The sequence below is a fragment of the Patella vulgata genome, chromosome 5 (genome assembly GCF_932274485.2).
Source record: "Patella vulgata chromosome 5, xgPatVulg1.2, whole genome shotgun sequence".
In the NCBI taxonomy this organism is placed as follows: domain Eukaryota; kingdom Metazoa; phylum Mollusca; class Gastropoda; family Patellidae; genus Patella; species Patella vulgata.
Genome location: NC_065883.2, coordinates 78,501,201 through 78,526,524, shown reverse-complemented (window position 1 = coordinate 78,526,524; position 25,324 = coordinate 78,501,201). Strand labels below are relative to the sequence as shown.

General features: G+C 39.4%; 2 protein-coding genes across 3 annotated transcripts; both read right to left on the bottom strand.

Moving 5' to 3' along the window:
• Window positions 1-6,083: 6,083 nt before the first annotated feature.
• Window positions 6,084-12,035, bottom strand: LOC126821314 (ankyrin repeat domain-containing protein 50-like). Its single transcript, XM_050549716.2, has 3 exons — window positions 11,793-12,035; window positions 9,707-9,884; window positions 6,084-8,119 (listed from the first exon to the last, which is right to left on the bottom strand). The coding sequence occupies exons 1-3, from the start codon at window positions 12,033-12,035 to the stop codon at window positions 7,326-7,328; spliced, it is 1,215 nt and encodes a 404-aa protein (XP_050405673.1). The 3' UTR covers window positions 6,084-7,325.
• A 5,317-nt stretch (window positions 12,036-17,352) lies between these two features.
• On the bottom strand, window positions 17,353-25,243 carry LOC126822670 (uncharacterized). 2 transcript variants are annotated; one of them, XM_050551674.1, is made up of 7 exons: window positions 25,208-25,243; window positions 23,741-23,928; window positions 21,715-23,109; window positions 20,698-20,782; window positions 19,028-19,076; window positions 18,446-18,546; window positions 17,353-17,500 (listed from the first exon to the last, which is right to left on the bottom strand). In XM_050551674.1, exons 3-7 carry the CDS (start codon window positions 22,977-22,979, stop codon window positions 17,375-17,377), a joined length of 1,626 nt encoding a protein of 541 aa, XP_050407631.1. In that variant the 5' UTR covers window positions 22,980-23,109; window positions 23,741-23,928; window positions 25,208-25,243; the 3' UTR covers window positions 17,353-17,374. The 2 variants fall into 2 exon arrangements, with proteins under 2 accessions (XP_050407631.1, XP_050407630.1); XM_050551673.2 differs by lacking the exon at window positions 25,208-25,243 and adding an exon at window positions 24,028-24,228.
• Window positions 25,244-25,324: the final 81 nt, after the last annotated feature.

Below are 25,324 nucleotides of genomic sequence, written 5' to 3'. Positions count from 1 at the left end.
AGTAGGACGTTAAACCCCATTTCATTTCATTTCTCTTTCAACTACTATGTGTCTTTAAAGTTAAAGCTCGTTAAAATTAAAACAAACATTTTTAAACCTGGTATTAAAGCGTTAAGCTAGGTTGTTTGTCTATCGTCACTATCAGTCAATACGCCTGTCTAACTGACATGTCTTATAATGGCTAATTTTAAACAATTAGACAGAAAATAGAAACTGTTCTTTTCAATTTATTTTCTTCCTTTTTTTTCAGACAAAAATTCACGATTCAGTTTCCCCTTGTCAAGGGCAGTTGATAGTTGTTCGAATCCTGGACAGTTGATAGTTGTTCGAATCCTGGACAGTTGAAATTCAGAATTTGGAATAAGAGTAGGCCGTACGGATCTTAATTCCAATATTATGATCGTACGTATGGGGGTGGGGGGTAGAGAAATGGGGTTTTAACGTCCACTCGACACAAACTAGGGAGGAAACCGGAGGACCCGGAAAAAACCCACGAGGTTGGACAGGCGACCCTACTCCTTGCCACGTACAACCGGGAAATCGAAACCACGGCAGTTGACTCAATGACAGACGTTATGATACAGTGCGCACGTGCTAACCATCCTACCCCTGGTATGGGGAGAGGGGGTGGGGTGGGACGTTAGATGTGTAAGGGAATAAGGGAATTAGTAAAATTAATAAACCTGGCGGAAACTCACGAGGTTAGCCTGACAAGTCTAGTTCTTAACACATACAAGCCAGAGGTCCAAACGTTGCAATATTACAACGTGACTTCTATGAGGGAAGTATTGCATTACGATCACGAGAGATGAATAATAGGCCTTAACCCGATTAGATGGACGGATTGACTCATGTGACATGAATTCTATACATACATGTATGTTGCAATTTATGGCTATTTGAAAAAGACTCAGTAAACAAACATCCCTCGGAGCCACGGTGGTTGAGTGGGTAAGACACTGGCTCACTAGCCTGGAGGTCGCGTTGGCCGAGGAAGTTTATCGGGATTTTCCGGCATGTTGCAGGACGGCGAACCTGACAAGGACAGCTGTCTAGTCGTTCGGGACGAAAAACCGAGGTCCCGTGTATACATTGGTTAGCAGTTGGAATTCGATATTAGAGTAGGCCATAGTGCCGCTGCCCGGGCCAAATTCCTGGCGTATGCCCGTCTTCAGGTCCCTGAATTTGCCCCCCCCCCCACTTAACAGACACGTCCACTCTCACCGCGAAAAGTCCGACAAAATACAAATCAAACATATATTGTTAACCAAGATAGTGAATTTTTGAAGAAAAAAAAAACACATAGGGGCATGCACTCTACAGCTTGAAGGGTGTTTGTGCCCCCCCCCCCCCGTGTATCTGTGGTTTATACATGGAATTATGAAGATAGACAACGTTTCAAACTATACTCTTCAATTCAAGATGCTAATGTCCAGGTTAGTGGGTCAACGTCTTACTCACTGATTCACAGTGGCGTCACTTGCGCGTAAACGTTACGAGTCAATCATATGAGAGACCGTTACCTGTGTAAGACAATGGTATAGGCAGGTGTATCGCACATCTAATAATTAAATTAGTTAATTAGTCACTATCTCCTCATTATATTAGATATTATATAATTATCCGTTAAATGAAGGCTACTAATATACATGTATTATGACTTGTGAATGACTGTTAAATACTAAAGGTTGTTGATAACACCTTGATCGGTATATTTGAGAGAGAGAGAGAGAGAGCGAGAGAGAGAAAGAGAGAGAGAGAGAGATGGGGTTTAACGTCCACTCGACACAAACTAGGTCATTTCGGGACAAACATATGGAATAATTTTATTTCAATAATTCGCTTGCGCGTAGGGGTTTTTAGCAGTGGGAGGAAACCGGAGGACCCGGAGAAAACCCACGAGGTTGGACAGGCCGGTATATTTGATCTTAGGTAGAAACCTAACTCAGACCACAGGAGTCTGACCTTCTATCCATATAATATGCAGGCCTGGCAAGGACAGCTGCCTAGTCGTTCGGATGGGAAGAAAAACCGAGGTCCCGTGTACACATTGGCGTGCACGTAAAAGATCCCTTGACAGTTAGTATTCGATATAAGAGTAGGCCGCAGTGCCGCTGTCCGGGCAAAATTTCCCTCATAGCAAACTGTATGGCGTATGCCCGTCTTTATTACCCCAGTTCGGAGCAAAACAGTAGGACGTTAAACCCCATATTATTTTATTTCATTTTGTATAATATGCATACACCACGCACAATCAGACAATGTATAATAATATAATATAATATAAAAAATTTAATAACAAAATTTTAAAATAGGCTAAAGTGTGCGTTTTGTATTTTTTAATGCATAATATTAAACTTCACACGGTGAAGCACAATCAGGGGCGGCTAACTCGCTGCGGATCGTTTTGTGTGACGTCAGCGCGTGGTGTTGATGACAAAATAGAAATGGACGAAAATAATGTAAATATTGGAAACAAGTGGCTATGATACCGTTTTGTGGGAGTATTTATACAAATCAAAACGACTAGATTGAAGAAAAAACATATTTGAGTGAATCGGAAGAGGTTAAAGTGCCCGACATTATGAATTGTTGAATAAAACCAAGCCGAAGCGAGAGCAGGTAAAATCGAGACTTCAACGGCGCTATTGCACTTTCGTACCTCTACCAGTTCCCGTGGTCATAGGCACTTGAAATTTTCAGAGGATGTTAAGGGGGGCTAGCAATGACCACACACCAAATTTCAGCCAAATCGATAAATAACTTTTTATTTTACCGACCTTTTAATTTCTAACGAGAGAGAACTTCATCCGTTTGACGCCATTTGCTTTGTTTACTAATTAGACTTGAATAACAAGACACTAAGACGGAAACCGACTCGAATAACAAGACACTTAGACGGAAACCGACACACTGCACTAGCTGCCTAACACTGCAGTTCATAAAAATTAATATAATTTTCGTATACTTTAATTTTTGCGCGAAGCCACCATTTTCTATAAAATACTATTTGGTGTTGATCAGTGGATTGGCCTTTAGGTGTAAATATTGCCGTGACCTTGATTTTGACCTTGAGGCCAAACTTCCCATCCATATCGGGGCCTTTGCGTTTATGCTTGCCGTGGCCTTATTTCTTACTGTATTATCAAAGTTAATGTTCGAGGTGAAAGCAGAGATGACGTCCTTCAGAAAAGATAATTGGGTCAAAGTCGTAGGTCAAGGTCATGTTACAGAAAACTAAACTCAAATTTTTCAAAGTCATTTTTGGGACATTTGACCTTGACTTACGACCTTGACCCCGTAACCATTTTCGAAGGTTATCACATTGGCTTGAATCATGAACGTTTAACTTGGTCCTGTAACATGACCTTGACCTACGACTTTGACCCAATTATCTTTTCTGAATGACGCCGTCTCTGCTTTCACCTCGAACATTAACTTTGATAATACAGTAAGAAATAAGGTCACGGCACGCATAAACGCAAAGGGCCCGAGATGGATGGGAAGTTCGGACACTAGGTCAGGGTCAAGGTCACGGATGGTTAAAGGTGACTAGTGGAGGTCACCACGACCTTTCACATTGACCACGCCCATTGACTTCCTTTCGGACACGGCCCCTCTGCGTTTGACCCTTTTCTGACCGAGCAGTGTGTGGCAGAACCAAGGTAAACGTCCATGATTCAAGCCAAGATGATAGCCTTCGAAAACGGTTACGGGGTCAAGGTCGTAAGTCAAGGTCAAATGTTCAAAAAATGACTTTGAAAAGTTTGAGTTTAGTTTTCTGTATTATGACCTTGACCTACGACTTTGACCCAATTATCTTTTCTGAAGGACGTCGTCTCTGCTTTCACCTCGAACATTAACTTTGAAAATACAGTAAGAAATAAGGCCACGGCAATCATAAACGCAACGGCCCTGATATGGATGGGAAGTTAAGACTCAAGGTCAAAATCAAGGTCACGGCAATATTTACACCTAAAGGCCAATCCACTGATCAACACCAAATAGTATTTTATAGAACATGGTGGCTTCGCGCAAAAATTAAAGTATACGAAAATTATATTAATTTTTATGAACTGCAGAGATAGGCAGCTAGTGCAGTGTGTCGGTTTCCGTCTTAGTGTCTTGTTATTCGAGTCTAAATAGTAAACAAAGCAAATGGCGTCAAACAGATGAAGTTCTCTCTCGTTAGAAATTAAAAGGTCAGTAAAATAAAAAGTTATTGATGGATTCGGCTGAAATTTGATGTGTGGTCATTGCTAGTCCCCCTTAACATCCTCTAATAATTTCAAGTTCCTACGACCACGGGAACTGGTAGAGGTACGAAAGTGCAATAGCGCCGACTTCAACAGGCATTGCATTTCTGACAAAAATGAAAAAAATAATTTTGTCCAATTCGTCTAAAAAAAACAACCTTTTCTGCTGAACACTATATGGGGGGGGGACTAGCCATGGAGCGATGATGATCATGTTGTATGTGGCGGGTGGCTTTAACGGGCCGCCACGCCATCACTGGAGTCTGGAATGGGCTGTTATAATAGACTTTCTTGGCCGGGTGTGCTGGGTGTGGGCCGGAATTCGGAATCCTGCAATGGGGATTCCGAATTTTATCCGAAAATTTCATCGGATTCACCCAACACTGTCGCCCGCAAATTTACTAATTATTTAGTCACCTGCTCCGTGTTTGTGGGGATACGCCAGAAACGTCTGCTGGTGGTTCGTAACTCCAAAAAAATTCAATTTTAAGGCCTGAGCAAAATTTTGATGATAGCTGGTCTGCTGGCTGAATATGAGTGCGAGACGATTTCCTGAGGCTGGTGTTGATGTTTGTAAATTACTTGCAGGTCGTGGTTTTGGCGTAAATTAATCGATTTATGAGATATATTATTTGACAGAGATTATAATCAGATATGCTACCAAATCGCATATTTGGGGTTCATTTTTCAAAATTTTCTAGGACTCCGCGGTCAGTAAAAGGGGCCGCTCCAACACGGGAGCCCGGACCGGTTCCCGGCCCCAATCCGCCCCTGGCCGTAATGACTACAATATGATTAGTTACTATACTTGTCACGTTGAACTGTGTGTTTAACGTTACAATTGATACAGTCTAAGAATCCTTACGCAAGTTCAAATAGGTTCAAACGCACAATTGTCAACATATATCATTACAGTTTGTATTGGAATAAGTAATTCTATGACAAATATTGAAGACTGGACCACTAAAATAGTTACCGAACAGTTTTTCTTTATGGTTATGCGTTCTACATTTGCATAGCGATGTTTCTTGTAATGGCGTATTACACAAGCCGCCATGACACCAGCCGGTTGAAATTTCAGGTAGCAGTTGGGTTTCATCAAATCATATAATTATGCGGTAAGGCTTCACCTTTATTCCAATAGGAATTGATTTATTATATGTTAAGCTAGGTGCAGTACTGTTTTGGATCAGTTTATGTGTAAATTAAGGGAGCTATAGGCCAGTAACCTTTTTGTAGTGATTTCACTAAAAAGACTTGCGCAAAGGAACTCCTGTAGGACGAGCCACTACTGTGGCTGAAGTAAGGCGGGAGACATCAGTAGTGGAACCATTTCTACAATATGATATGTTATGTTCCTGTGAGCTGTATTGTTTGTTACACATGTAATGACATTTAATGTTTGTTCCTGCATTAAATGGCCAACACTACATGAAGATCTGACCGGTTGTAGCGATAGGTCGCGTCAGACGTTATACGAGCGGCTTTTGACCCTATCACGTCAGACATTTGATTAACCAATAAGCATTGATGTTATTAGTGGATTACCCACAGTTGCGTGCAATACACACCTAAAGCTCGCCGTAACAGATTGTTTCATTGGCTAATTCCTCACACCATTCAGAACACGTCAACGATAACAACTCTTCAAGATCCTGGTGTAGTAAAGACAAGTAAAACGAAATTTTGAACTATATAAACGAAACGAAATAGGATCTGTGTTTTAATCAGATTAAGAAAACAACGTGATATTATTTAAATACTTAGCTTTATTCAACATCACAGCCATTTAAACTTTTTAACTTAACAAAAAGTACATTTGTTTCCTTTTAAAATATCGTCAGTCTTCCCGCTCATATCTGTGTTTAAGTATTTTTACGGTGACAAATCTACAAGTGAAAACCTATGAAGATAGAAACATCACCCAGCCTGGTTGCTTCATTCAGCATTAAAGAAAACGTGTAAAAGGAGCTAATATTTGGGACCTAGAAATTGACACGAATGGGTCGCAACGCATATAATAATGTAATATGAATGTATATAAACTGATTTACATTCAATCGTTTCCGTTTTTACTCTAATTTCTAATCAGTTATGTTTGGCGAAAAACGCCAGAAGTCTCAATCGAATAGCATTCTCTAGCGCCTAGTTATTCCAGTCTACACTGACAGTATTGATTGCGCATGCTCTCCGGATAAGAGTATGATGTCACCGTTGGACATGACTTGTGGAATATGTCTCGCCTCGTTCTTCGAGTCCCGTGTTAAAAAATAGTACTGAAACGCACGCATCTCTCAATTACTGGAATGATGTTTATTTTCACACCGGAAGTGGGGGTGGGGGCAGACAGGAAGTGGGGGAGTTCAAGTCGGTTGGGTAGATCAGGTCAGTTGGTTAGGGCATTTACATACGGGAAGTTCAATTATCCGGAATTCGGCGTTAGAGTTGGTGTTACTAACCCCCTAACTGTACCTTTAACACCTCCCCCATGTGATGCCTAAATCGGCGTGCGAAGGTATCCGACCTCGTTAACTATAACGTCATTTCCGGAAGCTAGCAAATAGTTTCACCAGGGGCCTTAAAATTTCCGAAATTCATTAAAGCGATAATTTCATATTTTTAAGTTATATTTTTAAAATGTATTAAAATAAATCCTTAAAATAGATGGTATCTATAAACAGTCCTACCTTCTTAAAGAATAATCCTATTAATCCCATAATTCACGTTTGAAGATATCTATTCCACGGGGGGCGGGGTAGAAAAACAAGGGGGGTAATTGTGTTATTATTTCCGGGGGTGAATGATTTTTAAGTGTGAGAATGATACCTATGATCGTATAATAGTGAGTTGACAACGTACTGAGCAAAAGACATAGAAATGTTTTAACTTTCTTAGAAAATATGAAATTCTCGCTTTAAACGCCTCCATAACTGCCTCATTTCCGTAAGTAAACAAATATTTGAGCGTGTTGAATTGATTTTATCGTACAATTCGTAAATAATCTAGGGCACGTTTGTGAGTGCATGGAATCGTACTAGGAACAGGCTGTAACAACAAAATGGCGTCCATTCAACTGTCGAGTTTAACGATATTAAGGAAGTGTTCTTCCTGGTCACAGGACGGACAAATTGAAACTGCAACGGTGTCTTCCACCTTCCTCGTTTCCATTTTCTCTTTTGCCTCTTCCGTGATCCCTGTGGCTGTTTTCAGGTCTTCCACTGACTGTACACTGATGACATCCAGGAGCTGGTTTTCTGTCGTTCCGAGTGTTAGGTTGGCGATTGACGTAACCGTGGAGATGACAGTTGTGACAGTTATCGGCCCTGATTGACTCACGGTCACTCTCGGGGCATTCTCAACGGATCTCTGCTTCTTGTATTTCGATTTCCCACGCGCATGCTCCACAGGTCGACTCATTAGGCTCTTACTTCTACCGTGTTTCAATTTCTGTCTCTCGTGATTGCTAGCTTCTGCTCTTGCGTGGCGTATTTTGTGACTCACGACGGTTGGTTTGGGAGAACCAAACGTTTTACTTTTGAGGATGGCGGTTAACTTAACGGCTCTGACAAACTTAGACGTCACTTGAAGGAATCCCAAATCATTCTTATCATAGCCTTGCGCCATAAACCATTCAAAGGCGGTTCGGCCATTTTGTCTGTCACGTACTGTTCGATGTGCGCGTCCCTGAATGGCTAATATTTTGGCGCATGTCAAATGCGAGTTCCGGGCGGATTCAAGTAATGCAGAGAAGCCTTCGTTGTTTATATGGTCGACCTTTAACCCCAGCCTTCGAAAGCATTTGATAAGAATTTCAATGGCCACATCGTTTCCTTCTTTTGCACAGTAAATCAGAGGCGTGTTTCCTGAAGAAGACAGAAAAAAATATATTAAGAATATATTTATAGTGAATATTGGGAATTAACTTATTGATATTGTAGAATTCTGCCGGAGGGGGGAGAGAGAGAGAGAGAGAGAGTTTAACGTCCACTCGACACAAACTAGGTCATTTCGGGACTAACACATGGTTCAATTTTTATTTCAATAATTCGCTTGCGCGTAGTGGTCGTTTGCAGTGGGGGGAGGGGGCATGGTCCGGCGACCCTATGCCTTGTCACGTACAAGCGGTCGCTTGGCTCAATGACAGGCCTTATGATCTAACCGAAGTACCCAGAGAAAACCCACGAGGTTGGACAGCAGAAACCCGGAGGACCCAGAAAAAAAACTGAGGTTGAACAGGCCACCCTACGCCTTGTCACGTACAACCGGGGAATCCAAACCCCGCCAGTTGACTCAATGACAGACCTTATGATACAATGCGCACGTGCTAACCATTCGGCCATCCAACCTCCCGAATTCTGTTCAACTACCGTGGTTTCGATTCCCGGGGAAATTTGGGAAGTTTGATAGCCGCAAAATCGTTTTTTTGCTATTCCAGCCCATGAATATGGCAACTTCAAAGTGATCTAATATACACTAACTTAGGTGGCTGACTCGAATACCAATTAATCGTTTACAGTCCACTGAGACGGGACCGTCGGGCGAAAATGTTGAGAATTTAACTGCGGCAAATGGGGTTTTCTGCTATTCTGACCCGTGGGTTAAGCACTTTTAAAGTTGTCCATTCGCTTTGCAACCGAAATCCCACTCTATGACCACCCGAATTCCAATCATCCAGTCAGGTTGTTGCATCTGCATTAACAAATAATAATCGATGCCCGAAAAATGCCGCACAAAGTAGAGTGGCCCCAGAAATGAAATGAAATGAAATGAAATGAAATGGGGTTTAAAGGAGCTAAGTCGCTAATATTTGGGACCTAGAAATTGACACAAATGGGTCGCAATGCATACAATAATGTAATATGAATGTAGTATATAAATTGATTTACATTCAATCGTTTCTGTTTTTACTGTAATTTCTAATCAGTTAGGTTCGGCGAATTACGCCAATATTATCAATCGAATTTCAATCTCTAGCGTCTGGTTATTTCAGTCTACGCCGATAATATTTATTGGGCATGTTCTCCAGATAAGAATATAGAGTCACCGTTTGACATGACTTATGGAATATGCCTAGCCTCGTTTTTCGAGACCCTTATTACAATTAGCGCTGAAACGCATTATGGTACACGATTCGTGTACCAATTGTAAAATGTTTATTATGTCTTAAATATTGGATATTAGAAGGCCATCTTTTCCCGGTAAGATCACAACATCAATATTGATTTAAACCGACAAATAAATCGTGTTTTCAATGTTAAAGATTTTGGATGATATTGAGTTAGAGACTTAGCTACTTTAAAGTCCTGCTGTTCTGTAATGGATAGTGTTGGGTAGTATTGGGTGCTATTGGGTAAACCGTCCTACCGACCCTACTTCTAGTCAGGGCGTGTACGTACAAATTATTGTATTTGTGTGACGTAACGTGTATTTTTGTGACGTATTATATTTACCTTTTTTATCGACAGTATCCGGATCTATATTATATATATGTATCAACATATTTACTATGTCATTACATCGGTTCTCACAGGCGTAACTCAGAGCTGTTCTACCATCGGCGTCTCTCAGATTCACATCGGCATGCTTATCTAGCAGAAGTCGCACCAGTTGGGCACGAGTTCTCTCCTCCTGAATGAATAACAAAAGTAATGAAATGAAATGAAATGGGGTTTAACGTCCTACTGTTCTGCTCCTATACTGGGCTAATGAAGACGGGCATACGCCATACAGTGTGCTATGAGGGAAATTTTGCCCGGACAGCGGCACTACGGCATACTCTTATATCGAATTCCAACTGTCAAGGGATCTTTTACGTGCACGCCAATGTGTACACGGGACCTCGGTTTTTCGTCCCATCCGAACGACTAGACAGCTTTCCTTGTCAGCCCCTCCGTCTTGCATCATTGACAAGGGAGAACCACGCCGGAAAATCTGGATGAACTTTCTCGGCCAATGCAGGGATCGAACACCCGACCTCCAGGCTAGCGAGCCAGCGTCTTACCCACTTAACGTTCTGCTTTTCTGCACCAACCGGGCTAATGAAGATAGTAAGCTTTCAGGGACATTTTTGCCGGACAGTGATATTTTCTACACCCGACCCATGTTCCTGAAGCAACGACCGCGAGTTTTTACAACATCTAGACGTTGCTACACGTCTTTGTAATACTCTAATTCATAGCTACATTATCTCCCTTTACGGTAGACACGTGAACACGTAGCGTCTTATCAGAGGTTGTGACACAAACACATTCAAATCAAACATGGCGACCTCCATGGAAACCTCTACATTGAACGAACCTTGAAGTTTGCAACTCTGTTATCACAGGTTGACAGTTTAGCTGTAAAGCGCAAGACTTGGTAGTCGCGATCATCGAGGAATCTGATAGACTCTCAAGCTGGGTCAGTACCCATTCGAAATTGGTGATGCAGGGTATTGCGTGAAGGGTTTGGTAAGATGTACGGAATCAAAGCGAGATCAAAACCTGCTATTGAGGATGGGGGGTTGGATGGCCGAATGGTTAGCACGTGCGTGCTGTATCATAAGGGTTGGCGTGGTTTCGATTCCCCGGTTGTACGTGACAAAGCGTAGGGTTGTCTGTCCAACTTCGTGGGTTTTCTCCGGGTCCTCTGGTTTCCTCCCACTGCTAAAGACCCCTACGCATAAGCGAATTATTGCAATAAAATTGAACCATATGTTAGTTCCGAAAAAGGTCAACACATGGCAAACGAAGATGGCACAGTTTCTGTGAGAATATTGAATATAGCACTGGCAGGTTTTCTTTCCAATTCAATACCGTAATTGTCTACTAATCAAATTAATCCACGCAAATTCATTACTTATACCGAACTGAAGTACCAGGCAGATCCAGTTGTTGGACATGGTCTGTCATTATATTTGTCTTTAAAGTGGGATTGTGTCGTTTCGACGAGGCTTCTCCTGTCTTTATCAAGCTAAGAAAGATTGACTTTTTTGCTTGTTAAAGATGGGAGAACTAATGACGAACGGAACAAGCCATACAGTGCGGAAGAGTGGAATGAAATGGGGTTTAACGTCCTACTATTCTGCTGCTACTGGGCTAATGAAGAATGGCATACGCCATAAAATGTGCTAGAGTGGAATGAAATGGGGTTTAACGAAATGAAATGAAATGAAATGGGGTTTAACGTCCGACTGTTTTGCTCCGAACTGGGCTAATGAAGACGGGCATACGCCATACAGTGTGCTATGAGGGAAATTTTGCCCGGACAGCAGCACTAAGGTCTACTCTTATATCGAATTCCAACTGTCAAGGGATCTTTTACGTGCACGCCAATGTGTACACGGGACCTCCAGGCTAGCGAGCCAGTGTCTTACCCACTTAGCCACCGTGACCCCCCAAATGGGGTTTAACGTCCTACTGTTCTGCTCCTACTGGGCTAATGAAGACGCGCCATTGAAAAGTAGAAACAAGTTGAAAATCTTGGGTTAGTGAGCTAGCATCGTTTTCCCTGACCCTCAACAAAATCCAGGTGAAAGAAGAGTATATATAATCTTACCTTTAGCATACAGGTAAAAATAAGTGGCGTTTTCCCATCAGAATCCCTAGAATTCTGTAATTTACCTTCAGCGGCTTCAATAATAAATTTAGTCAGCCGGACTTTGCCTCTTTGAATAGCATGGAATAAGTGTTTCACGTCCGTTTTATCCGGTTTATCAAAACTTCTATAACTCGCGGACTTTCCGACATTTTCTAATGTAGGAGTCCCCTTCTTGTCGTCCATTCGTAGACGATTATACATGGTGCTTGAGTCTTCACCTTCTGAACTTTTATCAAGTTTTTTTTATCAAGCTGACAAGATCAACATATAATTATTACTTGTCTTTTGTTTTAAAAAAAATGAACTTTAAACATCCACTACACTAGAAATATTTACTTGGATTGAGTCCACTGTTGTTTTAAAAAAATAACTTTAAGCATCCACTACACTAGAAATATTTACTTGGATTGGGTCCACTGTTGTTTTTTTTTTCTGAACTTAAACTTTATCCGCACAATTTCGTTAATTGTTTTTAATATTATTTTTAAGTTAGCGAAAATGTTGCATTTTGTTAATGTACCATGTTCTTTTTAAATTTGTCTTGCTGTTCATTGTCTTTTAAAATAATATGACCCGGGTTTCGTACAATTCATCTCGTCTTCACAGATACAAAACATCAACAACCAGAACAAAATAAAGATTTATAGCACCTTGTTAAATTTCGATAAACCAAGGTTTGTTAAACAGTGATGTCTTACGCCTTGTCTTTAGGAATTTTCCAAAAACACAACAGTGCAAATGATCAAAATTTCTGTCATCTCTGTTCTAAAATACACCTTATACTAAAGTATCAACTCGCGGAGAATTGTAATGACACCCTGACGTAGATTCTAACATGACTGGTCTGACTCCACGTTGTTAATGTTGTTGTTCCATCTTGTCCGAGGCATTATATATATATATATATATATAGTGTGTGTCGTATTGACAAGCAATCCTTACTCTGTCTGCTAACGACAAAATAGATTTGTAATTAACCATAAGGGAATTCTGATGCCCACAATCGTGCGTAATATCGATCCGTAGATAACATTGTCAAGTCTTTCCAATCATCCAGATTGATCATGCAATTTGTGCCAATTTCATTTTCCGAGGAAATTTATCTCATAATTGTCAGCAATGGATTCAACTATAGGGCCAACGTTTTTGATAGATAGGTGTAATTATATAGTTTTCAGTATCGCATCAAGCAAGAGGGGGGAAATCCCGGATGTATCTTGATTTAAAAAAAAACTGGTAAATCGAGAAGATATAAACAAGATAAACTGTCTTTAAAATATAACAAGAGAAGTTCCTTTCTGCGTTGGAGTGACGTAATGTGTCGATGACGTAATTTGACATTCTCCAAGGATATTTCCAGAACTTCCAGACAGGAAAACATCTTGTATTGCGTCAAGTGATCGTTTACCAGTAGGAGAAAGTGATAAACATAAAACAGAAATAATGTCTTTTACGCATGTTAAACCTATAAACATAGGCGTCAGGGTGGGCTGGGGGCAATCCCAGTTGGGGCGAGAGGGTGGGGTTGGGGAGTCTGAGGCTATTTGTCCGAAAATTTAAAATTTTCTTTTGTCACCCGAATTTTCAGAATGATATATATATATATATATATGGTCTCATTCTCTGTGGCCGCAATACGAAAAAAACATTTCCCTAAAAATGGACGGTTCACCGAATCTACACCCTCCCCCTCCCGGCACCTACGCCTATGCCTAGAATTAATATGTTTACATACGTAAGGTCTACACAAGAAATGGAATGGGTTTATAGCATCCAACATTTCTGCAAAAACCATGCTGTTGAGGTTGGGCATACGACATGCAGTGTGCTATGAGGGAAAATTTGGCAACCACCAAGGTTTCATTTACGTCCCATCCAAATGATTAGTTGCTGTTCCTTTCTGCATCCCGACAGCCTTGCTCAATGATCAACCTTGGGTCCCAATTACAAAAGTACACTAGCAATAGGAAGTGGTAGCGGGTTTAATTCACAGAGAGAGAGAGAGAGAGAGAGAGAGAGAGAGAGAGAGAGAGAGAGAGAGAGAGAGAGAGAGAGAGAGAGAGACATGGGGTTTTACGTCCACTCGACACAACTTGGTCATTTCGGGACTAACACATGGTTCAATTTTAATTCAATAATTCGATTGCGCGTAGGGGTCTTACACAGTGGGGGGGGGGGGGAACCGGAGAAAACCCACGAGGTTGGACTAAGAAAAACCCCAACAAAAAACAGATCTGAGTCGCCACGCGCAGTATAATTCAGGTGTTGACTAAATTACGGTTATTGTTGAGCAAACGGTAATTATAGAATCTCGAATTAATTTATATTATACAGCCACTGCTGAAGCGAAGTGAATAGAACTCAATGGTACGATTTACGCCATAGATTTTGCGCTCTACTGCTACCCCGAGCTCCCCTCTATAGCGATATAAAATACTGTTGTTTGGAGGGGGGGGGGGGGTTGTGCCCCACAGAATCACACGCCTCAATTTAGCTTTTAAGATTTTAAGAATTCCAAAACAAAATATGTCAAAGATCTTGGCAATCGCTTGTTTTCCTGTCTGGCCCATATAGAACACAAACGTTAAAAAGCCTTTTGGATTGATCAATGCGACTACCGCGTTCAAATGTTTATCGGACACGGGAATTCGAAGTAATATTGATGCACGCAGTACAGTTAAATTAAATGATACAGCCATTTCACAGACATATAACAATTATTCGAAGAATGCCCCCAACGACTTTTAAGATCAACATAGATTTATGCAATATTAGCACGAATATCAACATAGATTTGGCAAAATACGTTTTACTTCTGGTGCAAGTAATCACATTGGAGAGGGTAGCCTAGCTGGCCGTCACCTATGGCTTTGGTCCCTGATGTGAACGTATGTAGCTTGGTGACAGGGACGCCTTCTGGACCTACTGGCTTTACTCCGGTTTCCTCCCACAGCAAAGACCCGGGCAATTGCGCTAAGATAATAAACATTTAAAAAAAACAACTTGTCTGCCATATGACCCTCGGTGGAAGCGGACTTCAAACACCACGAACAAGTAATCACCCAAATGCTGATTTTTGAATCACTTAGCCGGTTTCTCCGGCCAAAAAGTTTGCGTGTGTTTCTGAAGTTAATCTCTTATATAAATGAATCTTCTTCCTGGTGTTCGGCGGTAAACAGACAATATCAAGGTCACAAAGCTTATGTAATTAATTAAACAAATGGTTTGCCTTTTTGCCATTTGCAATGAAACTAATATGTAATTTGATTAGCGTGATCGTTTGGTTGGTACTTTAAATGTTTCAATTGCATAAAGTCACATTAATGTTTCTTGGAGGGATTTGAGCCACATAAAAATTCAATAGCAAACTATAATAATGATAAAAGTTGAATCTCTAATAAGAATATTAGTGAACACATGGTTCCGTTACAAAGATATGATCAACTGAAATTCCATCGATCTATCCTGCCTCTTATGAAAAATGGTACACTTTTCTCCTTTTTCTGAATATCATCTGTCAATAATAAAGTTCTACATTTCTTCGAAGTTGAGAGAGAGAGAGGAGAGAGAAATGGGGTTTAACGTCAACTCGACACAAACTAGGTCATTTCGGGACTAACATATGGTTCAATTTTATTTCAACAATTCGTTTGTGTTTAGGGGTCTTTAGCAGTGGGAGGAAACCGGGGGACCCGGAGAAAACCCACGAGGTTGGCCCGGGCGACTCTACTCCTTGTCACGTACAACAGGGGAATCGAAACCACGCCAGTTGACTCAATGACAGGCCTTATGATACAGCGCGCACACGCTAACCATTCGGCTACGCAACCCCCCTCTTTGAAGTTGAACTTACTACCACGTTGTAATCTAAAGACGGTTAATCGTCAGTTAGTTGTTTTTGTATTGTCGGATGAGGTCATGATATCACACACAGTTACTTTATTCCGTACGTAACTAACGTACGAAAATTAAATGGTTGCTGGCGGTTTTTTTCGCACGTATACCTTGAATGGCTATTTTGCTCAGTAATCCCAGCCAGAATTTGGCTATTTTTTAAAATTGCGTTAAAGTTTTAAATTTTTGTTTAGAACTGAAATAAATTAACTTTTAGTCAATCCCCACGTTAAAAACATTAACAGAATTGAAATAGACACGACCGAAGCACAAAATAGTGCGAATATGCCGATGTCAAATCTAGAGTTGTAGATGTTATTTTTGTGAAAAATCATTGGAAGAAGCGATAAGACGTTATGTACGAATTATACAGTCCTAAAGGCTGCAAGAAGGCTATTGTTTACAATGTAACATTGTGTCTTGTAACGTTGATAATGATCATAATGATGGTGTTTACATTTGTTTGTTGATGTGACCTCATGACCTGTGACGTTTAGATAAAGTCATATGGATATCATGGCTATTCACTGTGTCAGAGTCACTTCTCTGCAGGTAGGGTGAGTCTGTCGTTCAGATTGACTTTATTCATGTTTACAAGTAAATGGTAGACATGCAATCCGATTAGAATACAGATCTTTTTTTATACTTTCCATGGCCTGGACTACATGGAGATCTGACCTGTTGTAGTAAGGGTCGTATGAGAGGCTTTTGACCCTATGACGTCAGACATTGATTAACCAATCAGCGTTGACGTCTCTAGGGGTTTACCCACAATTACGTGCATCGCACGCCAAAAACTCGCCGTAGCAGACCGTTTCATTAGCTAATCCCTCACTTCAACCAGAACTCTTCCAGATCCTAGTGCAGTCAAGACAGGTAAAACGAAATTTTGAACTATAAAAAACGAAACGAATTAGGATCTGTGTTTAAACCTCCCACCCTCCCTTCTCACCAACTACCCTCCTTTCTAAACTTCAACCCTCCCTTATCACCAACTACCCTCAATTCTCACCATCTACCCTCCCCTTTTCACCATCTACCCTCCCCTTCTCACCAACTACCCTCCCTTCTCACCATCTACCCTCCCTTCTCACCTCCTACACTCCCTCCTACCCTCCCTTCTCACCAACTACCCTCCCTTCACACCAACTACCCTCAATTCTCACCATCAACCCTCCCCTTCTCACCATCTACCCTCCCCTTCTCACCAACTACCCTCCCTTCTCACCATCTACCCTCCCTTTTCACCTCCTACCCTCCCCTTCTTACCATCAACCCTCCTTTCCCTTCTTACTAATTACCCTCCCATTTCCCATTCTCACCTCCTACCCTCCCTTCTCACCAACTACCCTCTCTTCTCACCAACTACCCTCCCCTTCTCACCACCTACCCTCTCTTTTCATCACCTACCCTCCCTTTCTCTCCTCTTATGCTCCCTTCTCACCAACTACCCTCCCTTCTCACTCAATGACTCAATATTTTTTATTTGAAACATTCAGACAAGATAAATGGACCATGCCTTCAGATTTTGGACTTTGATTTGTATGCTAACGTTCATTTTTAATAACGGATATCCTGTGAAATATCCAATGATAAATACAATAAACAAGTATTTGACCTCAAATCGATAACATTTATTTTATTTTTTATTTTTCAAATCGATGTGGACTTTTCATAATTCTCTCTGTTTCTTGATGGGTTGTCCCTTTAACTTCCATATAAATCTTGACTAATACTTCTGGTAATAAAACTTTCAATAAATAATCCATATACTGAAATAAATAATCCATACAATCCATATACTGAAATAAATAATCCATATACTGAAATAAATAATCCATATACTGAAATAAATAATCCATATACTGAAATAATCCATATACTGAAATAATCCATATACTGAAATAAATAATCCATATACTGAAATAATCCATATACTGAAATAATCCATATACTGAAATAAATAATCCATATACTGAATAATCCTTATACTGAAATAAATAATCCATATACTGAATAATCCTTATACTGAAATAAATAATATCCTACATGTATACTGAAATAAATAATCCATATACTGAAATAAATAATCCATATACTGAATAATCCTTATACTGAAATAATCCATATACTGAAATAATCCATATACTGAAATAAATAATCCATACAATCCATATACTGAAATAAATAATCCATATACTGAAATAATCCATATACTGAAATAATCCATATACTGAATAATCCTTATACTGAAATAAATAATATCCTACATGTATACTGAAATAAATAATCCATATACTGAAATGAGCATGACTTATTGCCACCATCTTGGAATTGAGATGTCAATCAATGCACAATTGTCAAGATGAAAAGTTTTTATGCTGATTGCTTTAAAATTAGCAGAGCGTTAACGTTTTTTTCATATTGCATCTAGGATGACGAAAAATAATACAAATAAAATGGGGGTTGGACATCCTACTGTTCTGCTATTTTTCTCCTGTTTCCTTCCATTTCCCAGATTAATATATGTTTGTGTCCGATGTTTTACCATGTGTACTAAATCCTGTTTCTGTGAATTTTAACATCATGTTGTTTTATGGTTTAATGTTTCATAATTGTTATAATTTTATTCATTTCTAAAGACAGGGATTTAACATCTCATCAACGCGATACTTCTGTTAGTTTGTTGTATCTATATTTTAATTGTACATACTCACCTTGTGATGTTTTTTACAGAACATCTCCATCAATGTTTCCATGACAACATCATGTTGTTCATCAGTAAATAGTTCAAGATGAACTTGATAGTTTAAATTATCTATAAAATACAGTTTTAAAGGACAACATTAGTGTCAGTCATGAGCGCAAAAAGAAAAATAGAGTTATCCTTCTATATAACTGACTGAAGTGACAGTGATAACAGATACATGGGAGAATTTCTGCTCACTAATAATCCCTTCGAAGACCAAAAGTTGTTATATGGGATATCTGACAATTAAAAAAAGTTAAAGAACATGAAAGAAAAAGAAAAATAGTCAGTATTTTGAATTGTCGGATATCCTTGTGAATATCCTTGTAAACATCGAGGGTTTAACATCCAGTTAACCCAAACTAGGTCATTTCAGGACTAACATAGAAAACCTGAGGACCTGGAGAAACCCAATATGTTTGACAGATGACCCTACTCCTTGTCATGTACAAGCTGGGAATCAAAACCCCACCATTTGACTCAATGACAGACCTCATTAACTAAATCAATACCAATCAACACACCACAAATAAATATTATGTTGACTTACTTCTGTCCATTCCGCCTTTTTTATAATCTTGATGTCTTTCACAAACCACCTGCAAAAAAACAAAAAAAAAAACATATCAGATATGGGTACATGAAGATAAAGGTATTTTTATCTTCTTAAAGACTAAAGATAATATTAGAAGAATGTGGTCTTCGTTGTCCAAGAGGTAAAATTTGCCCTTGGATTAGATTGAACCTACAAATCATAAAAAGCTTTTGTAATTAAGGCCTGTGAAGAAGTTTTGATACACAAATTGGAGAGAGAGAGAGAGAGAGAGAGAGAGAGAGAGAGAGAGACTAGGTTCAATCTTATTTTATTTTTTTGCATGCAGGTACATGTTGCTAGGAAACCAGAGTACCCGGAGAAAACCCACGAGGTTGGACAGGTGACCCTACTCCTTGTCACGTACAACCAGCGAATCGAAAGCACGCCCTTTGACTCAATGACAGACCTTATGATAAAGCGTGCACGTGCTAACCATTCGGTCATCCAACCCCCCCAACAAATTGAAGGAAATATAAACACTAGGTAATAATTCGTAACATCTAGGAGTATATTGGGGGAGAAAAATGGTGGTGTTTAATTGTCATGGATGTACTGGTACACTTGTATTAGTCCGCAAATTTTAAAATAATCAGACATTTCCTTTCTTGAATAGGCCTATATACATCAAGGCTTTCACTTTCACTTCGGATTCGCAAAACTCCAATCTGATTAAAACACAGATCCTATTTCGTTTCGTTTCGTTTTTATAGTTCAAAATTTCATGTTACGTGTCTTTACTTCACTAGGATTTGGAAGAGTTGTTATATAACGCACGTTCTGGTTGAATTAGCCAATGAAACGGTCTGTTACGTCAAGTTTTTGGCGTGAGGTGCACGGAACTGTGGGTATTCCAGTAGAAATATCAGCGCTGATTAGTAAATCAAATGTCTGACGTGATAGGTCAAAAGCCGCTCGTATGACCCCTGACACGACCTTCAAGTACAACCGGTCAAATCTTCATGTAGTCGACGTCATCAAAAGTATAAAAAAACGAAATATAATATATATCTGTATTTGAATCAGATTGAGCTAGATATTTATTTTAAATAATATCAAAATATTTATCAATATTCCAATCTTATACATTAAAACAGATTATTGTCTTTAAAGGTTAAATTCTTTCAAATTGCGATCTTATGTGTTGTTAATTGGCTAGAATACCATCATATAATAGATAATATGTTATCATATAGAATTGTTTTAATCAGATTGATATTTATTGTGTGTTAAGGTTAAACTCTCTCAAATTCTAATATTATAACATTTAAATGGTCTTATATGATACCAACAGTTCGACTGGAACAGAGAGAGAGAGAGAGAGAGAGAGAGAGAGAGGAGAGAGAGAGAGAGAGGGGGAGAGGGTTTATCCACTCAACACAAACTAGGTCATTTTGGGACTAACATATGTGGTCTTTAGCAGTGGGATGTAACCGGAGGACCCAGAGAAAACCCACGAGGTTGGACAGGCGACCTTAATCCTTGTCACGTACAACCCGGGAATCGAAACCACGCCAGTTGATTCAATGACAGACCTTATGATACAGCACGCACTTGCCCCCCTTGACTGGAATAGCATCATATAATAGAGATGTTGTGATATGATATATAATTATATTTATACAAACCTTTCCCTGGAATATATCACGAAGATAACTCTCACTGCTTAACACCAACATCTTGATATGGTCTCTATTTAAATCAGATACATCTCTACAATAATATAACAATATACCTATAATATACATGTATATACCTATAACATACATGTATAATATAATAATATACCTATAATATAACATACATGTATATACTTATATATCTATTATATAACACTAGAAGAATGCCCGGCTTCCCTCGGAGGTCATAACCCCGAAACTGGAAGTGGTAGACTAACACCACCTGGCCTATGTTACTCCCCGGTCCGAGCTACCCCTATACCCCAAATTTCAGACTCGGGGCAGACCTAGTGTAGACGCCAACCCCCGAACAGACAGACAAACAGACAGACAAACAGACACAAACAGACAGACAAACAGACAGACAGACAAACGACAGTCACAAATATTAGTATAGATATAAATGGGTTGCAACATCCTACTGTTCTACTCCGACTGAGCTAATGAAGACGGGTTTACGCCATACAGTGTGCTATGAGGGAGTGCTACTTGCGCCTTCTCTCATTTCTAAATCCAATTATCAAGTGTTCTTTGATGTACATGCCGATGTGGGGGGTTGGATGGCTGAATGGTTAGCGTGCGCGCGCTGTATCATAAAGTCTGTCATTGAGTCGACTGGCGTGGTTTCGAATCCCCGGTTGTACGTGGCAAGGAGTAGGGTCGCCTGTCCAGCCTCGTGGGTTTTCTCCGGGTCCTCCGGTTTCCTCCCACTGCTAAAGACCCCTACGCGCAAGCGAATTATTGAAATAAAATTAAACCATATGTTAGTCCCGAAATGACCTAGTTTGTGTCGAGTGGACGTTAAACCCCATTTCTCTCTCTCTCACATGCCGATGTGTAAATAGGACCTCGGTATTTCGAACCATCTGCACAATTAGACAAGGGGGGACCACAACGAAAAATCCAAATGAACTTTCTCGGCCAAGTGATCTCTCTTCAGTTATGGCAAAATTGCAATGTACTTACTCAATTTCAAGAACTTCTCTTCTTAAATCAAGGTTTTTTTCATCTTTTACTTTTGGAAGATCAGATAGTTCTTCGATCAAAAGAATATCAAAATCGGCTGCAGCTTTCGTTGATGAACTTTTTATATCACTTGGCTTCACGGCTTTAACGATAGCAGACTTGGAGTTATTCAACAAATCCAATATCGACCTTTCCGCTTTGGAGTTATTCAACAAATCCAATATCGACCTTTCTGCTTTTTTCTCTGAAGTGGAGGCCTTAAAAATATCATAATTATTCGTTTTTGTAACTTTTCTTGATTTGGCTCTTGGCTTTGTTGCTACTGATTTTGATTCCGGTTGCTTTCGTTTGTTCCGCTCTTTTGGTAAAGAGATCTTAGGTAAAACGTCTGTCTCCTGGAATTCGTTCACCGAACTGTTTGTGTCGAAATTCACCCCCCGAGATTTGATTGATCTTGTTTTTCGCATCTGCTTCACTGTATCTTTGTTGTTGACTATATCTTTCGACGGAGAAACTGTTTCGGACGATTTATCTTTAAGATTTACAGGGATTGTTTCGGCAGATGTGATAACGTTTGCTTTATAAGGAATTGTTTCAGCAGGGGAGACAACTTTGGGCTTATTCACAAAACTAGCAGACGGTAAGGAGGTATTAACACTATGATTAAAAATGGTGGACAGTCGCGGGCAGCGAAGACGAGTTTTTGATTTAACCAAATTAGGCGTCGACGAATCTGGTGAGTCGCTGTTTTCGTTATCAGTTTTTGCAGAAACAAAATTATTATCTGTCTTTTCACAATTCGTAATTATCAATTCAGGAATTTCTTTATTGATATCCAATGTTGACAATTGTGGATCTTTTTCCGGTGTGGTGACAATTTGGGGGAATTTCGTTTTTAATTTGGATTTTGTCTGCACCGTTTCAACTTTTGTTTTTTTTGGGCTTTCCAGCGATAAATCCTGACTGCCAAAATCGTAGGGATCGGCTTTGTCGCTATTTTTCACACTCGTTTTCTCGACCACACCGGATTCTATTAATTTCGTATCTGTTGCTGGCAGTTTTTTTGTGTATTTTTTAGCTTTACGAACCAATGGTTTGCCATCACTTTCGTCATTCATGTTGTCTTTATTTTCTTTTGAATCGATTTGAATGTCTTCTTCTTTACTTGCCGCCATGTCCGTAATCGGAAAATCACTTTCAGACGTACTGCATGATTTGACTTCCATGTCATTAACGTCGTCTCCTAAATCATCATTGTCTTCCATTTTATCTTTCCGGTCCGTTACATTCGTCTCAATAACAACTTTAAACGCATTTAACAGAGAATTTCGTTTCGGTATTACATTTTTTTCTTTCTTTTTTTTCCTGGAAAGTTTTGGACCACTCCGCTTAATACTGAAATAAATCAAAATTACAACAATAAAATTTAATCTCATTCTTCTTTACTAATTTCAACTGCCAAGGAAATTTTTATGTGTAATAGATTTTTTTTGTCCCAACCAAAGGACTATAGGGTAATATCTATTACAGAGAGAGATAAAGAGAGGGTTTAACATCAACTTGACACTGACTAGGTCATTTAGTGACTAACATGTGGTTCAATTTTATTTCAATAATTCATTTGCTTGTACAGGTCTGTAGCAGTTGGAGGATATAGAGAAAATTCACGATGTTGGGCAGGCCACCCTATTACATGTCACGTACAAGCGGGGAATCAAAATTATTGATAACAGTAAAACTAGAGAGCTTCTTTTTGAATCCAAAAGGAAATGATTAGATGTAATTAAAATTTGTACAAAGAAAAGGATGTTGTTATTTTTTGTCCCATCCAAAGAACTATTAAGAGGATTATTGCTTACAGTAAAATTAGCTTATAAAGATTGGCTTCGAATACCAAATGGCAAGGAAACATTTACATGAAATTTAAATTTGCACGCAGAAAAGAACGTAATTTTTTGGCCCATCCAAAGGACTAGTACAAGAAATTTTGATTATAGTAAAACTAGAAACTGATGTTGCTGCTCACAGATTTTTAATCTTTTTCTTGGATTCATCAGGAGGGTTAGAGATGGATAATGGACACGGCGTCGGCAGTGATTGTGGAATAGGTGGAACAGTAGAAGAACTGGTAGTATGTTTATTTTGTGGAGATTTCTGAAAGTAGCTGCTGATACCAACACCCTGTTTACTGGTACAACCACTTATTGTTAACAGCTGAAAATAAAATCAAATGAAATCAAAGTAACAAAATAAGATAAACAAGCCAACAGTGAGGCTGAGCATCAACCAATCAAATTGCTTATCTCTGCTTACCCTAATCAGAAAATGCTCATCTTCGAACTCCATCAAGACATTGACCTAATAAACACCTACACCAAGTTTGAACATTCTAGGTCAATTAGAAGGAGAGTTATTGTGTCCCAAAAAGTGTGACGGACAGACAGAAGGACAGACAGACAGACCCATTTTAATAGTCCCCTACTTTCTTCGAAAGGTGGGGGACAAAAAAAAATAATAACAAGTGGTTGCCATGCAAGATACACGGCATATTTTTCATTAGAGAGAGAGGGAGAAATGGGGTTTTAACGTCCACTAGACAAAAACTATTTCATTTCGGGACTAACATGGTTCAATTTTATTTCAATGACTAACATGGTTCAATTTTATTTCAATGATTCGCTTGCGCGTAAGGGTCTTTATCAGTGGGAGGAAACCGGAGGACCGGGGAAAACCCATCATGATCCAACCCCACAAAATGAAATAGACAATTTCTGAAGATGCCATGAAATGAGGATTAATGTTCTACTTTACTCCACCAACCAGTGTGCCATGAGAGAAATTTTGCCCAGAAAACAGCATTTATCAAGTTCTTTTACATGCATGCCAACTTGTACACAAATCTTCTTTTTTATGTGGGTGGAATCCAGACGATAAGAGATGCTGTTCAGTGATGCACGACTGTAAACAGGAAACCACCCTGACAGATCCTAATAATTCTGAACTTTCTCGTCTAATTGGACTTTCTGGAATCAAAACCTCGTTAAATTTTTATTTTAAAAACAAAGTAAAAATATTATGATGAATTTAAATTTTTTATTCTGTATGTTGCTTGATCCACCTAACTTTAGAACCCAGCCATGTACTAGGATCCCATACGCAAAGATTCTTGTGGGTTTTTTTGTTTTTAAAACTAAACTTAAAATAGAGTTGATAAAGTTCTTGTTAAAATATTTTTGGTCGATTCTTTAAAATTTGTTGGTTTTGATTCCCCAGTTGTAAGTGACAAGGAGTTGCCTGTCCACGCTAGAGGGTTTTCTCTGGGTCGGTTTCCTCCCACTGCTAAACACCCCTGCGTGCAAGCCAATTATTGAAAAAAATTAAACCATGTGTTAGTCCCGAAACGACCTAGTTTGTGTTGGGTGGACGTTAAACCCATTTCATTCTCTCTCAAAATTTGTAATTTTTTAATAATAATTATGTAAAAGCAAACTACAATCTTAGACCAAGAACACCTGACTGCCAAAGTTAGTCTCTATGAGCAAGGGAAAAAACTCTATTTAAAGGTAAGGGAGATAACTACATTTAGTGAGAGTAAAGTATGATTGTATTA